General features: G+C 42.7%; 1 protein-coding gene across 1 annotated transcript in view; it reads left to right on the top strand.

Annotated features, from left to right (window-relative positions):
- Positions 1-14,831, top strand: part of TXLNG (taxilin gamma) — a 57,556-nt gene that overhangs the window by 25,964 nt on the left and 16,761 nt on the right. The window contains 3 exon segments of the mRNA XM_033201779.1: positions 4,911-5,224; positions 6,485-6,575; positions 14,566-14,736. Of these exon segments, the coding sequence (XP_033057670.1) occupies positions 4,911-5,224; positions 6,485-6,575; positions 14,566-14,736 (576 nt within the window).

Here is a 14,831-nt window from a genome sequence, read left to right as displayed (position 1 = left end):
GTATTTTTACCAGAGATGGTGTTTTGCCATGTTGGCCAGGCTGGTCTTGAACTTCTGACCTCAAGTGTTCTACCCACCTCAGCCACCCAAATTTCTGGGTTACAGGCATGAGCTACCGTGCCTGGCCAATAGTGGTATTTTCTTTAACTTGTGTATTAATGCCTAGGTTCTTTTCGTGGACTGTTTCAGCAGCTGTTTTTGCCCCTGTATGTTCCTCATCAGTTGGCATTTGAGTACTATTTGTGCATAATAAGCTGTTGCTACCTAGGAGGATGTATACATCAAATCTGTGGTATTGTAGTATGTGATAGGAGTTCAGAGGCAGGAGTGTCTGGAAAGACAAAAAAAATCAGAAATATTAACTACAAATAGGAAATGATGACATACATTAAAAGAAAAATAGGTGATGTGGTGTTTGTGCAATTATACAGATTAATTTAATGTTATTGTTTGTGCCATATGCCACCAGCTATTATTTTGCATTACACATAGTTTTTTGGCCTTCCTTGAGTCTATTTTTTTTTTTTTTTTGAGACGGAGTTTTCGCTCTTATCGCCAGGCTGGAGTGCAATGACGCAATCTCGGCTCACTGCAACCTCTGCCTCCCAGGTTCAAGCAGTTCTTCGGCTTCAGCTTCCTGAGTAGCTGGGATTAAAGGCATGCGCCACCACAGCCGGCTGATTTTTGTGTTTTTAGTAGAAACGGGGTTTCACTATGTTGGCCAGGCTGTTCTTGAACTCTTGACCTTGGGTGATCTGCTTGCCTTGGCCTCCCAAAGTGCTGAGATTACAGGTGTGAGCCACTGTGGCTGGCTTTTAAATTTTTATTTCTTTTTTTTAGACGGAGTCTCGCTGCCAGGCTAGAGTGCAGTGACCCGATCTCAGCTCACTGCAACCTCTGCCTCCTGGGTTCAAGTGATTCTCCTGCCTCAGCCTCCTGAGTAGCTGGGATTACAGGCATGTGCCACCATGCCCAGCTAATTTTTGTGTTTTTAGTAGAGACGAGGCTTCACCGTGTTGGTCAGGCTGGTCACGAACTCCTGACCTCGTGATCCACTGGCCTCGGCCTCCCAAAGTGCTGGGATTACAGGCGTGAGCCACCTTGCCCGGCCCTTCTGTTATCTCTTTATACACTTTTCATCAGTATTTAAGGCCAACATTGTAATTTTGTAGTGCCATTCTTTTTTTTTTTTGAGACTGAGTCTCACTCTGTCGCCCAGGATGGAGTGCAATGGCGCGATCTCGGCTCACTGCAACCTCTGCCTCCCGGGTTTCAGTGATTCTCCCTGACTCAGCCTCCCAAGTAGCTGGGATTACAGGCGCCCACCACCATGCCTAGCTAAGTTTTGTATTTTTAGTAGAGATGGAGTTTCACCATGTTGGCCAGGCTGGTCTCGAACTCCTGACCTCAAGTGATCTGCCTGCCTCGGCCTCCCAAAGTACTGGGATTACAGGCGTGAGCCACTGCGACCGGCCTGTAGTGCCATTCTTATGCCTAATGGGTTTCAGGGAATAAGTTTGAAACTACTATTGTTATTTTTTTTGAGATGAGTCTTGCTGTGTCACCCAGGCTGGAGTGCAGTGGCGCGATCTGAGCTCACTGCAACCTCCGCTTCCCGGGTTCAAGCGATTCTCCTGCCTCAGCCTCCCGAGTAGCTGGAATTACAGGCGTGCTCCACCATGCCTGGCTAATTTTTGTATTTGTAGTAGAGGTGGGGTTTCACCATGTTGGTCAGGCTTGTCTTGAACTCCTAACCTCGTGATCTGCCCATCTCGGTCTCCCAAAGTGTTGGGATTACAGGCGTGAGCCACCGTGCCTGTCCGAAAAATTTTTTTTTTAAACTGGGGAAAATGGTATTAATAGTACTCACTTTTTCCCTCTCTATTGCTTTTGTGTAAACGGTCTCTTATATATCTATGCACCCAATTAGTACATGACATTTTAATATTTGATTAGAGGCGAAACTAGTAGTTACATGTGAAATGTAGCATTGAAATTATCACTTTGCACCTGTTCTGTTAATAATATTGCTATAGTATGTTATTCGGTGTATTAATAATTTTTTTTTTTTTTTTGAGATGGGAGTCTCGCTTTATCACCCAGGCTGGAGTGCAATGGCGCGATCTCGGCTCACTACAACCTCTGCCCGGCTAATTTTTCTGTTTTTAGTAGAGACGGGGTTTCACCATGTTGGCCAGGCCGGTCTTGAACTCCTGACCTCAAGTGATTTGCCCACCTCAGCCTCCCAAAGTGCTGGGATTATAGGCATGAGCCACCTCGCCCGGCCTATTAACAATTTTAAGAAGTTTCTACAGTAGTGAAATCATACAAATGATTTTTCCTGAAACTTGATTGTGAATCCTCTCCCACCCCAAGAGACGAGGTCTCACTGTATTACCCAGGCTGTCCTCAGACTTGCCTTAGCCCCCCAAATAGCTAGGACTACAGGCATGTGCCACGATGCGTGCCATCGTGAATTTTTGAAAAACTTTATGGGTTATGCTTGAGAAACATTGCTCTATAGAATATGATACATATGGAAGTGAATTTTTGAAATCTTTTCAAATAATTTAAGAGTTTCAGTATTTGTAAGTTTTTCTATCTGAATTAGGCTTAGAGTGTGACATCAAACCATAACTCTGAAATAGATAACCCATTTCCCCTTAATGTGTTACTTTTTTAAAGAAATCAAAGTATTACATGCACATTATTATTATTTTTTTTTGAGACAGAGTCTCTCTCTGTCGCCCAGGCTGGAGTGCAGTGGCCGGATCTCAGCTCACTGCAAGCTCCACCTCCCGGGTTTACGCCATTCTCCTGCCTCAGCCTCCCAAGTAGCTGGGACTACAGGCGCCCACCACCTTGCCTGGCTAGTTTTTTGTATTTTTTAGTAGAGACGCGGTTTCACCGTGTTAGCCAGGATGGTCTCGATCTCCTGACTTCGTGATCCGCCCGTCTCGGCCTCCCAAAGTGCTGGGATTACAGGCTTGAGCCACCGCGCCCGGCCACATGCACATTATTTTAAAAGTGTCATGAAAAGCAGCGTATCTTTAATCTCTCTTCTTAGAGGAAGATATTTGTTTTGGTTCCTCTTCTTGAATAATGTATAAATTACAACTTTTAAAATTAGCTTTACTGAAATAAAACATAAATTGAGAAAAGTATACAAATCATAAATGTTAGGCTTAATGAATTTTCACAAAGTGAATGCGTCAACCTCATCTAGACCAAGAAATAGAACACTACAAGCACCCCAGGAGGCCCCACCCCCAATGGTAACCGCTATCTTGATTTCTAGCACCATTTATTAACTTGCCTTGTTTTCGAACTTTATACATAAATGATTTCCTACAGTAGATACTCTTCTGGCACCTTTTTCACAACATAGGTCTGTGAAACTCAACTGTGTGGTTGCATCTAACAGGAGTTCATTCTTACTGCTTATATACTACAGTTTATCCATTCTGCTACTGATAGCAATTTGGGTTGATTCCATTTTGGAGCTATTACGAATAGTGCTCCTTTATTCTTGGCCTTTGGATACACATATGTACACACTTGGGCAAAATCCCAGGAGTAGAGTTAACTAGGTTAGACGGTATCCATATTGCCCAAGAGTTTTTCAAAGTGTCCTTGCCAATTTGTTCTTATGAAAGCACAGTATTGGATTTATCAACGTTAGACTATAAAATATAAGATTTTATTTTCCTTAACTTCTCCATCCCCTCCTACTTTGATATTTTGACTTCTTCAGTTGCATAAAATGATTATAACCTAAAATCTCAAATATCTGCTCTCCCATAAATTTTTGAATGTAGCTTTTGTCCATTTGTGATAAGAGAAGGATACTAAACACCTCCTCACCTCAACTGTATTATTCAGAAAAGGAAGAGGCCCTCTTTCATATGGAGAGTAAATGCACAGAATTTAAATTTGTGCCACATCATGACCAGGTAGTGTTCACAAGGGGAAAAAACTCAAATAGGGTTAACAATGTGATAGAAGACAGAGTAAGGTAAAATTACTGACGTAAGAATAACATACTGGAATAAAGGCATCTTCACCATGTGTATTATCTGTATGAAGGCTGAGATAGTTGCTTAAAATATCAGTCTCAAAATTTCCGTGGCTTAGCATGAGAGAAGTTTATTTCTTGTTCACCTATACTCCAGTGTAGGTTTTCTTTGTAAGTAAGGTGCCTTTCCTGTATGTACATAGGATATGGAGGCCCAGGCTACATTTATCCTGTGGCTCTGCCATCCCTTAGGGTCTTGCAGATGTCGTGTTTTTACCAGAGTTGGGGAGAGATGGTGGAGAAAGAACTTGTGCTTCTGAGAATAAAAGTCTTGTTACAGAAAGGACAGTCGTGTCCTATACCCACATTCAGTTGGTGGGAACTTCATGCGGAAGTCGCCCCTTGGTGTAGGGGCCTGGGGAATGTAGTCCCTGGCTGGGCACTTGTCTCATAGTGTCAGCTCCACCGGAACTTGGGGGAGCATGGGATTTTAATGGATAGCTAGCTAACTATCTCTGCTGTACTGTCTCCTTGAGGATAAGATCAGAATAATTAATATTCATTAACTGGGGACAGTTTCACTTCTGTTAAGGTGCTAATTATGTTAAGTGGTGAATTTTTATATGGAAATCAATTCAATTTAGATTTATAACTAAATGGCTTTCTTGCCTCCTTTGGTACTGCATAGTTGTGTGATTCATTTTAACTTTAATTTCCTTATACTTTATAGTTAGGTCACCTCTCAGTGAAACCTAGAAAGTACCATTTTACATCAATTTTGCATACCACTGAGGAAGAAAAAACCGTCAGGCTATGACGTTCCGTTGCTTGTGAACATTGATTACATTTGATTTAACCCCTTCTCCGTCTTTTTTCTCCGTCTCCTTTCCTCTAGTTTGAAATTGGCACAATGGAAGAAGCTGGAATTTGTGGGCTAGGGGTGAAAGCAGATGTGTTGTGTAACTCTCAATCAAATGATATTCTTCAACATCAAGACTCAAATTGTGGTGGTACAAGTAACAAGCATTCATTGGAAGAGGATGAAGGCAGTGACTTTATAACAGAGAACAGGAATTTGGTGAGCCCAGCATACTGCACACAAGAGTCAAGAGAGGAAATCCCTGGGGGAGAAGCTCGAACAGATCCCCCTGATGGTCAGCAAGATTCAGAGTGCAACAGGAACAAAGAAAAAACCTTAGGTAATAATCCGTTCAGTGGTTGGACGTTTCACATGCTAATCATTTTACTTGTGTTTTCTGCAGCCCAGATCATTTTGAACACAACCACTTTAGAGGTGCTTAGCCAACACACCTAGTATCTTCAGTGAGGTTAGTCCATGTGTCTGCTGCAGTTATGTGCAGGAGGCGAAAACAGCAGAGAGGACGCTTAGCTTTTTTCCCCAAATAATCAAGAATTGGCTAATTAAAAAATTTTTTTTTGTAGAGACAAGGTCTCACTGTGTTGCCCAGGCTGGTCTCAAACTCCTAAGCTCAAGCAGTCCTCTCCTGCCTTGGCCTCCCAAAGTGCTGAGATTTCAGATGTGAGCCACTGTGCCCGGCCACACTGCAGTTATTTCTGATCATGTTCAGTAATCGTGTTTAATCGTCTCTTAAAGGTCTTATTGGCTTTGAGTTAAATGAGAGAAGATTTCACTAATAAAATTTTATGTGAGTAGAAAAGCATTCTTGTTTGAAGTCACCCTTCCCCCCATAGCAGTCTATATGTCAGAGTTATTTTAAGATATATATTTTGATGCAATATCTTACATATAAGAATGAACATTACAAAAATAAAAATGGTGCCTATCACCTAGCTTAAGAATAAAAGATTACCCCTACTTTGAAATGCCATTAGTCCCCTCCTATCTCAGCCACCTGCCTCTCTGGCCAGAGTCCTTACAGTATTGTTAAGGTCTTTTCCCCACGGGAAGAGCTATCTTGTCATCCTTTAGTTAGTTGACCTTAGTGAACACATAGAATATACTTTGTAAATCATAAAAAAGCGTATGTTTGAAATTGTTCATGGGAAAAGGCATGTCCACCTGTGATTATGTGTGTTAGGCAAGGTGTAGTACCAACTGAAACTCCTTTCAACTTGCTTCTATATTCCAACTTGGTGAGGAGGAAGCTTACCAAATTTCCATGCCCTTTGTAACTTGCCCTTTGTCTTAACTTGGACATCAGTGATTAGGCAAGGAAATTTATAACTTTTAACCAGAGTTCTTAAAAATAGCTAGCATGTTAGTGAGTGAGTTAAGAAATTTGGGGTGGGGGTGGGGAGGGGAGCGAGGCCTGCTAATCCAGAATTTAAAAATTGCCTTTTTCATTGAGCTGGTAAATCTCTTATTTATAATCATAGGTGTAAGTTAGTTTACTCTGGATGTCAGAGCACAGGAATCATTAGTAGAATTTACAGGTTAGATTTGATCTCATTCTTCTGGGACTTATTTCTTTTCTTGTTAATCATCAGGAAAGAAGTTTTGTTACTGATGCAAGCCCTAAACACCCTTTCAACCCCAGAGGAGAAGCTGGCAGCTCTCTGTAAGAAATGCTGATCTTGTGTAGTAAATCAAGGATATGAGCCATATAAAAATACAGTGAATGTGTGTGTGCTTGATAAGTTTCTTAAAGTACAAATTTGATATGGCCTTAAATGTAAAATTATATTTTATTCTGAAATTGAAGAAGAGAATCTGCTCTGTTGGGGCTTTTGTTGGTCGTATAGTTTCATTTTATGAGGTAATATATAGGGAACATTGTAATACTAAGATGTGGCATAGATTTTCTAAAACTCGGTTTTAGAGTATAAGTCAGCCTTTGCATTGCTATGTTGTGATGTCTTAGGTGCCACTCAGTTGGGGTAAGGTGGTTCCTGTCTTAAACTTTTCCTAACGGAATTCTAGAGATCAAGGGCTGTTTTGATTGAGATTGTGAGTTACATGAAATCATCTGCTAAAACAATACTGTGTCTCAGAAATACTTATTTAGCGGCCGGGCGCAGTGGCTCACGCCTGTAATCCCAGCACTTTGGGAGGCCGAGGCGGGCGGATCACGAGGTCAGGAGATCGAGACCATCCTGGCTAACACGTGAAACCCCCGTCTCTACTAAAAATACAAAAAAATTAGCCAGGCGTGGTGGCAGGCGCCTGTAGTCCCAGCTACTCAGGAGGCTGAGGCAGGAGAATGGCGTGAACCCAGAGGCAGAACTTGCAGTGAGCCAAGATCGCACCATTGCACTCCAGCCTGGGCGACAGAGCGAGACTCTGTCTCAAAAAAAAGAAATACTTATTTAGCATCTACTATGTGTCAAGCATCCTTTTTCCATCTTCCAAAAACATTGACCTTATCAAAGAGTTTGTTCTCAGCTACATTATTACAGGTAGCATTAATTCTGTTTTTGGAGTTTCTTTCTTTTTTTTTTTTTTTGAGACGGAGTCTCGCTCTGTCTGTCGCCCAGGCTGGAGTGCAGTGGCCAGATCTCAGCTCACTGCAAGCTCCGCCCCCTGGGTTTACGCCATTCTCCTGCCTCAGCCTCCAAGTAGCTGGACTACAGGCGCCCGCCACCTCGCCCGGCTAGTTTTTTGTATTTTTAGTAGAGACGGGGTTTCACCGTATTAGCCAGGATGGTCTCGATCTCCTGACCTTGTGATCTGCCCATCTCGGCCTCCCAAAGTGCTGGAATTACAGGCTTGAGCCACCGCGCCCGGCCTATATATATATATATATATATTTTTGAGATGGAGTCTCGCTCTGTCGCCCAGGCTGGAGCACAGTAGTGCGATCTCCGCTCACTGCAAGCTCCGCCTCCCGGGTTCACACCATTCTCCTGCCTCAGCCTCCCGAGTAGCTGGGACTACAGGCACCCGCCACTACGCCTGGCTAATTTTTTGTATTTTTAGTAGAGACGGGGTTTCACCGTGTTAGCCAGGATGATCTTGATCTCCTGACCTCGTGATCCACCCACCTCGGTCTCCCAAAGTGCTGGGATTACAGGCATGAGCCACTGCGCTCGGCCTATGCCATTACGTTTTTTAAATCAATGATCAGCTAAAAAAAAAAAAAAAAAACCAAAAAAAAAACTGAGTCCTGTTAGTTTGTTGCTTCAAGAATGACAGTTACAGGCCAGGCAAGGTGGCTCATACCTGTAATCTCAGCACTTTGGGAGGCCAAGGCGGGCGGATCACGAGGTCAGGAGATCGAGAGCGTCCTGGCTAACAGGGTGAAACCCCGTCTCTACTAAAAATACAAAAAAAAAGTAGCCGGGTGTGGTGGCAGGTGCCTGTAGTCCCAGCTACCGGGGAGGCTGAGACAGGAAAATGGCGTGAACCCGGGAGGCGGAGCTTGCAATAACAGCTGAGATCATGCCACTGCACTCCAGCCTGGGGGACAGTGAGACTCTGTCTCAAAAAAAGAAAAAAAAAAAAGAATGACAGTTACTTTCCCTTAGTTTATGAAGTGGTCCAGGTATACCTCACTTAGCTGGCATTCAGCAGCCTGGCACCTTCCATTGTTTGTAGCAACAGCACGCCCTGTGCATCAGTGAAAATGTCCCAGAACAGTCACAAATGCAAAGATGGAAGAAAACAGCGTGGTTGGATTGATGGCTTCAGGAAAGGAATGCTTCCATTGTCTGTGGAAGCCAGTTCCCCTTGGTGCCTTTCACATGGGGAGAATCATGCAAGAAATGGTGGAAAAAGAAGAGAGACAAGAACAGAAAAGGGAAAAGAAAAAATGGAGAAAAGAGTAAAAACCAGAAAAAGCAGTGTCAAAGGTTAGCTACCCAACCCAGTGATGTGACAATGACAGACAGCTATGAATTGGTTAGAAGAGAGAACAAATAGTGATCTGGGATAGTTGTTCTCAGACTCACACCGATCATTGAACTTTTGGTTAAAATGCACATTCTCATTCACTAGGTCTTGGTTGGGGCCTGAGGATCTGCATTTTAACAAATGCCCGGGCAACAGTGATGATGCTGCCAGACCTTGGATCACACTTGAAGTAGCAGGGGCCTAGGGTGTTTTTGTTTGTGGCTTTTGATTTTATTGTTTTGATTGTGGGTTTGGTTATTGCTAAGCACTAGCAGTAATGACTGTGTTCATTTCAGGATGTGACACATCGAAGACTTGCCTAGTGAGTAATCTCTCTTTTATACAGAATTGTGCCGAAAATTTGAAAAACAAAATATGTATTGTTTCCAGAAAATGTTCTAAAGCTTGATTTCTTGAAGCAACACATATTTCACTTAAAAGGTAGATATAGGCTGGGCGTGGTGGCTCACGCCTGTAATCCCAGCACTTTGGGAGGCCAAGGCAGGCGGATCACCTGAGGTCGGGAGTTCGAGACCAGCCTTACCAACATGGAGAAACCCCGTCTCTACTAAAAATACAAAATTAGCTGGATGTGGTGGCGCATGCCTGTAGTCCCAGCTACTAAGGAGGCTGAGGCAGGAGAATTGCTCCAACCCAGGAGGCGGAGGTTGCGGTGAGCTGAGATCATGCCATTGCACTCCAGACTGGGCAACAAGAGCGAAACTCTGTCTCAACAAAAAAAAAAAAAGAAAGGTAGAGTATATATAGGTTGTATAGCAGTGAGGCCACCAAGGGAGTCATAGCCTTTTCCCAAGGATTATTCTGAAAAGTTCCCTTTTGCCATCAGTGTCCTCTGCCCCTTTGTGACACATATCATCTGATGTCATTGTGCTTGTTGCACTGACATGCATAACTGTTTTGTGGAGCAGTTGGAATGGATTTCTGTGCACTGTAACTGGGATTGTCCATTGGGGAGACTGTGGCCAACATGTTCACTAGATCACACGGATTCATGAAATTGTAGCATTTTGCTTTTAGCTGTGGATACCATTAACATGATCCTTAAGTACTTTATAATGCTTTTCTTTCCCATCCTGTAGTCAGTTTATATAGATTATTATAGTGTAATAATCTTAATATATGCTTGGGTAGGTTCCATTCTCCTTACTCTTTTCTTCTGAAGTATCTTGGCTCTTCTTGGCCCTTTACTCTCTATAGATTTTAGATTCAATTTAGTAGTTCCGTGTGTTGGGGGGCACTATTTGGGATTTCAAAGAGCATTTTACAGAATCTGTAGATACATCTGGGGGAGAATTGCCGTCCTCATATTAATGTAACTTAAAAAGTGGTTATCCTGGCCAGGTATGGTAGCTCAGCCCTGTAATGTCTGCACTTCAGGAGGCTGAAGCAGGATTGCTTGCTATCAGGAGTTCAAGACCAGCCTGGGCAATGTCGCAAGACCCTGTACACACACACACACACACACACACACACACACACTCTCACACTCTCTCTCACACACACACTCACGCCTGTAGTCCCAGCTACTTGGGAGGCTGAAGTGGAAGAATCACTTGAGTCCAGGAATTGGAAGCTGCAGTGAGTTCTTGCCACATGGCACCCTAGCCTGGGCGACAGAGCAAGATGCTATCTCCAAAAAAAAGAAAAAAAAAAAAGATTGTCCTTATGAGAAAAAAGTGAAATTAGATCCTTACACACCAGAGGCAACAATCAATTCCAAATAGATTAAGGCTTAAATGTCAAAAATTAAGCTTTAAAATTTTTAGATATTATTTTGACTTATCAATAGGTAAATATTTTCAATCTTGAGTTAAGGAAATATTTCTTTTTTTTTTTTTTTGAGACGGAGTCTTGCTCTGTCCCTCAGGCTGGAGTGCAGTGGCCAGATCTCAGCTCACTGCAAGCTCAACCTTCCAGGTTCATGCCATTCTCCTGCCTCAGCCTCCCGAGTAACTGGGACTACAGGCACCCGCCACATCGCCCGGCTAGTTTTTTTGTATTTTTTTAGTAGAGATGGGGTTTCACCGTGTTAGCCAGGATGGTCTCGATCTCCTGACCTCGTGATCCACCCGTCTCGGCCTCCCAAAGTGCTGGGATTATGGGTTTGAGCAACCGCGCCCGGCCTGGAAATATTTCTTATAGCACAAAAAGCATTGTCAGAGGAAAGGTTGTACAAATTGGCTTTATTGAAATCAAGACTCTCTTTTATCAAGAGATGCCCTGAAAAAAGTGAGAAGATGGCCAGGCTGGTGGCTGACACCTGTAATCCCAGCGCTTTGGGAGACTGAGGTGGGCGGATCACGAGGTCAGGAGTTCAAGACAAGCCTGGCCAATATGGTGAAAGCCCGTCTCTACTAAAAAAATTTAAAAAAAACTAGCCGGGCGTGGTGGTAGCGCGCCTGTAGTTCCAGCTTCTCAGTAGGTTGAGGCAGGAGAGTTGCTTGAACTGGGGAGGTGGAAGTTGCAGTAAGCCAGGATCACGCCACTGCACTCCAGCCTGGGTGACAGAGTGAGACTTCATCTCCCAAAAAAAAAAAAAAAGCGAGAAGACATTACAAACTGGAGAGAACAGATTTCCAACAAATATAACCAGCAGGAGATTTAGTATCAAGAATATCTAAAGAACACTAACGTGAAAAGGACAAATATCCCTATGGAAAGCTGGATGAGAGACATGAAAGGGACATGTCATAGAAGTGGAAAAAGATACGAAGATACCTTAACATAAGGGTCCATAAACATTCAAAGAGGTGTTCCACCTGATAAGTGATTAGGGAAATGCAAATCAGGATCACAATGAGATGCCATTTTACATCTGTTATAGTGGCATAAATGAAGAAATCTGATCATTTTGGAGAGGATGTGGGTCTATATGGTCTCTTATATATTGCTGTTGGGAATATCAATTCGCCATTGTCGTGTGAAATCAAACATTTAGAAATCATTGCCCGGCAACCTCATTTCTGATGTTTGTGCATAGAAGAGAAATTCCTGACACTTGTATACCAGGAAACACATGAGAATGTTCATACCACTGTGAGTAATAACAAAACCTAGAAACAGCCCAGATGCCCATTTATACAAGAAGATGGATTAATAAAGAGTTTTGTGTGCCATGTGTGTTGTGTTTTTATTTTGTATCTATTTGTTTATTTTTGAGACAGAGTCTCTGCCACCCAAGCTGGAGTGCAGTGGCACGATCATGGCTCACTGTTTATTTTTTAGAGACAAGATCTCATTTTGTGTAGTATGTTTCTGTGTGTGCTGTGTTTTTAAAAAGTGGAATATTAGACAGCCTGTGGGCCAAATCCATCCAGAGTCTGTTTTTACACTGCCCACAAGCTAAGAATGGTTTTAATTTTTAAGATTTTTAAGATGTTTAAAAATAACACATGACAGAGACCATATGTGGCCTGCAGTGCCTAAACTATTTACTTGCTGGCCCTTTGCAGAAAAAATCTGCTAAGTCCTGATCTGCAGCTACATGCCAACAATGTGGATGAGTCCTAGCAATGTAATCGAGTAGTGCTGTCTAAGACTGTAGCCATCAGCCACATGTGACTTATTAAACTAGTATAAATTAAAATGAAAATTTCAATTCCTCATCTGCACTAGCTACAATAAAGTCAAAACAGCTAAAACCAAAAGGATTTTTTTTTTTGAGAAGTACACACAGATGAAATGAAATAATAACAGAAAGGAAAGCAAAGGAATAATGAACACCGGATTCAGGATTGCACTAACCCTGGGTCAGGAAAGGCAGGAGCTCCGCACCCTGGTGAAATTACAGCTAGTGTGTGCTGGACCTGCAGCCTCTTAAACTAGGTGATTGCATGTCGTTCGCAGTAATTTTGCTTTACAAAATTATGCAAAAACAATGATTTTTTTCCTGCAAGAATTCCAGTAAAGGTGTTTTTAATATCTGTAAATGTGGCTGTAAGGATGCGTGATATGTTTTGGTAGGCCACAAGATGTCACTCTTGCTCTTCAAATTGTGACTCAGCATCATTTCCTTTTTCAGTAAAAGCTTTCTTGAAAGGTCAGTAAGGCTGCCATCTTATCTGTTCATGTTGATTTAACCTTGAAACAGACTGATTTGTTCCATACCTAAAATCGCAGCAGTTCTTCTCACAAAGAACCCTGAGTGCTGTTTACTGAGTTTTAGATTCTGATGACTGTTTCAGTATAGTAGCCTGTGGGTGTAAAACTTGATAGTATTGACTCCTAAAACATCATTTAAAAAAACAAACCCTGCCGGCACAGTGGCTCATGCCTGTAATCTCAGCACTTGGGAGGCCGAGGTGGGCGGATCACCTGAGGTTGGGAGTTCGAGACCAGCCTGACCAACATGAAGAAACCCCATCTCTACTAAAAATACAAAATTAGCAGGGCGTGGTGGCGCATGCCTGTAATCCCAGCTACTTGGGAAGCTGAGGCAGGAGAATCGCTTTAACTCTTGTTGCCCAGGCTGGAGTGCAATAGATCGTGCCATCGCACTCCAGCCTGGGCAACAAGAGCGAAACTCCATCTCAAAAAAACAAACAACAAAAAAAACAAAAACAAAACCCGGCGGGCATGGTGGCTTATGCTTGTAATCCCAGCACTTGGGAGGCCAAGGCAGGTGGATCAGTTGAGGTCAGGAGTTTGAGACCAGCCTGGCCAACATAGTGAAACCCTGTCTCTACTAAAAATACAAAAATTAGCTGGGAGTGGTGGCAGGTGCCTGTAGTCCTAGCTACTTGGGAGGCTGAGGCAGGAGAATCGCTTGAACCTGGGAGGCAGAAGCTGCAGCGAACTGAGATTATGCCACTGCACTCCAGCCTGGGCAACAGATTAATAGTCCGTCTAAAAAAAAATAAAAATAAACAAAACCCCAAAGCACAATAAATTTGATTTTTAAAATATTTGGATTTCAGCAGGTTTTTTGCCAGGTAGGAAATGATCTAGACAGACATTCACCCAGCAAACAGCAATTTGGGACATGCCTGGCTTTAGCACTGAGTCACTCCTGGCCCTCAACATTGGAGTAGGTTTCAGCGAGAACTAGGGCTGGTTTATTTTCCAAAGGTTAAGGCTGGAATACTTGGGCAGTGTTCCCAGTGGGCCCAGGAAAATTCTGGGGCAGGAGGTGTCCAGTTGAAGGGCATCATCCTTCCAAAAGCACAGGATTGTAGCTAGAAGTTGAGGAGCCCATGTTGCTTGTGAGTTGTTGGGTTGAAAGCAGGAAGATGATCTGTGATCAGCGTCTGAAGTCAGGAAGCTGGCAAAATTCAGGACCCAGGGGATAGGAGGCCAATACAGAAGTCAAGAAAGCCAGAGATTCAGGCTGCTGGCTTCAGATCCCAACCTCACCCCATACTGGTTATCTGTACTAATTAAAGAATGTTGGGCAACTTACTGATGTCTCCAGGCTTATACATTTTTTTCTGTAAAACCTGTATAATAAAGGGTTGTGGAAATTAAATCTTGTCTAAAGGATTTTTTTAGAAAGAAAAGATTGATTATTTTCTGCTACCCTAATTTGCTTACTTTTCTGTCAAAACTGGAAGAGAGGAAAAGGGTGGCAATGTAGCATGGCATGAAACAATTTAAATGATATATTACACCATAGTATTTGACTTTTTGAAAATGTGTTCCATAGCTCTCATTATAAGTCTTCTAGCCATAACTGTAAGGTTTTTACTGTACTTCCTAAATGTAAAGTGCTTATGAATTTTAGCTGGAGGAGAGCAGGAATGTTCAGAAGCAAATGAAGATCCTGCAGAAGAAGCAAGCCCAGATTGTGAAAGAGAAAGTCCACTTGCAGAGTGAACACAGCAAGGCCATCTTGGCAAGAAGCAAGCTAGAGTCTCTTTGCAGAGAACTTCAGCGTCACAATAAGACGTTAAAGGTTAGATGGTTCATTTGTCTGTTTTTTTCAGGAGGGACTTAGCTGATTTCATAATCAACCTTGTGCCTATCTGAAATAAATCCTTGTCTCTACTT

Source organism: Trachypithecus francoisi, unplaced genomic scaffold, assembly GCF_009764315.1.
Source record: "Trachypithecus francoisi isolate TF-2019V2 unplaced genomic scaffold, Tfra_2.0 Lachesis_group6, whole genome shotgun sequence".
In the NCBI taxonomy this organism is placed as follows: domain Eukaryota; kingdom Metazoa; phylum Chordata; class Mammalia; order Primates; family Cercopithecidae; genus Trachypithecus; species Trachypithecus francoisi.
This window is presented reverse-complemented; position numbering and strand designations above follow the sequence as displayed.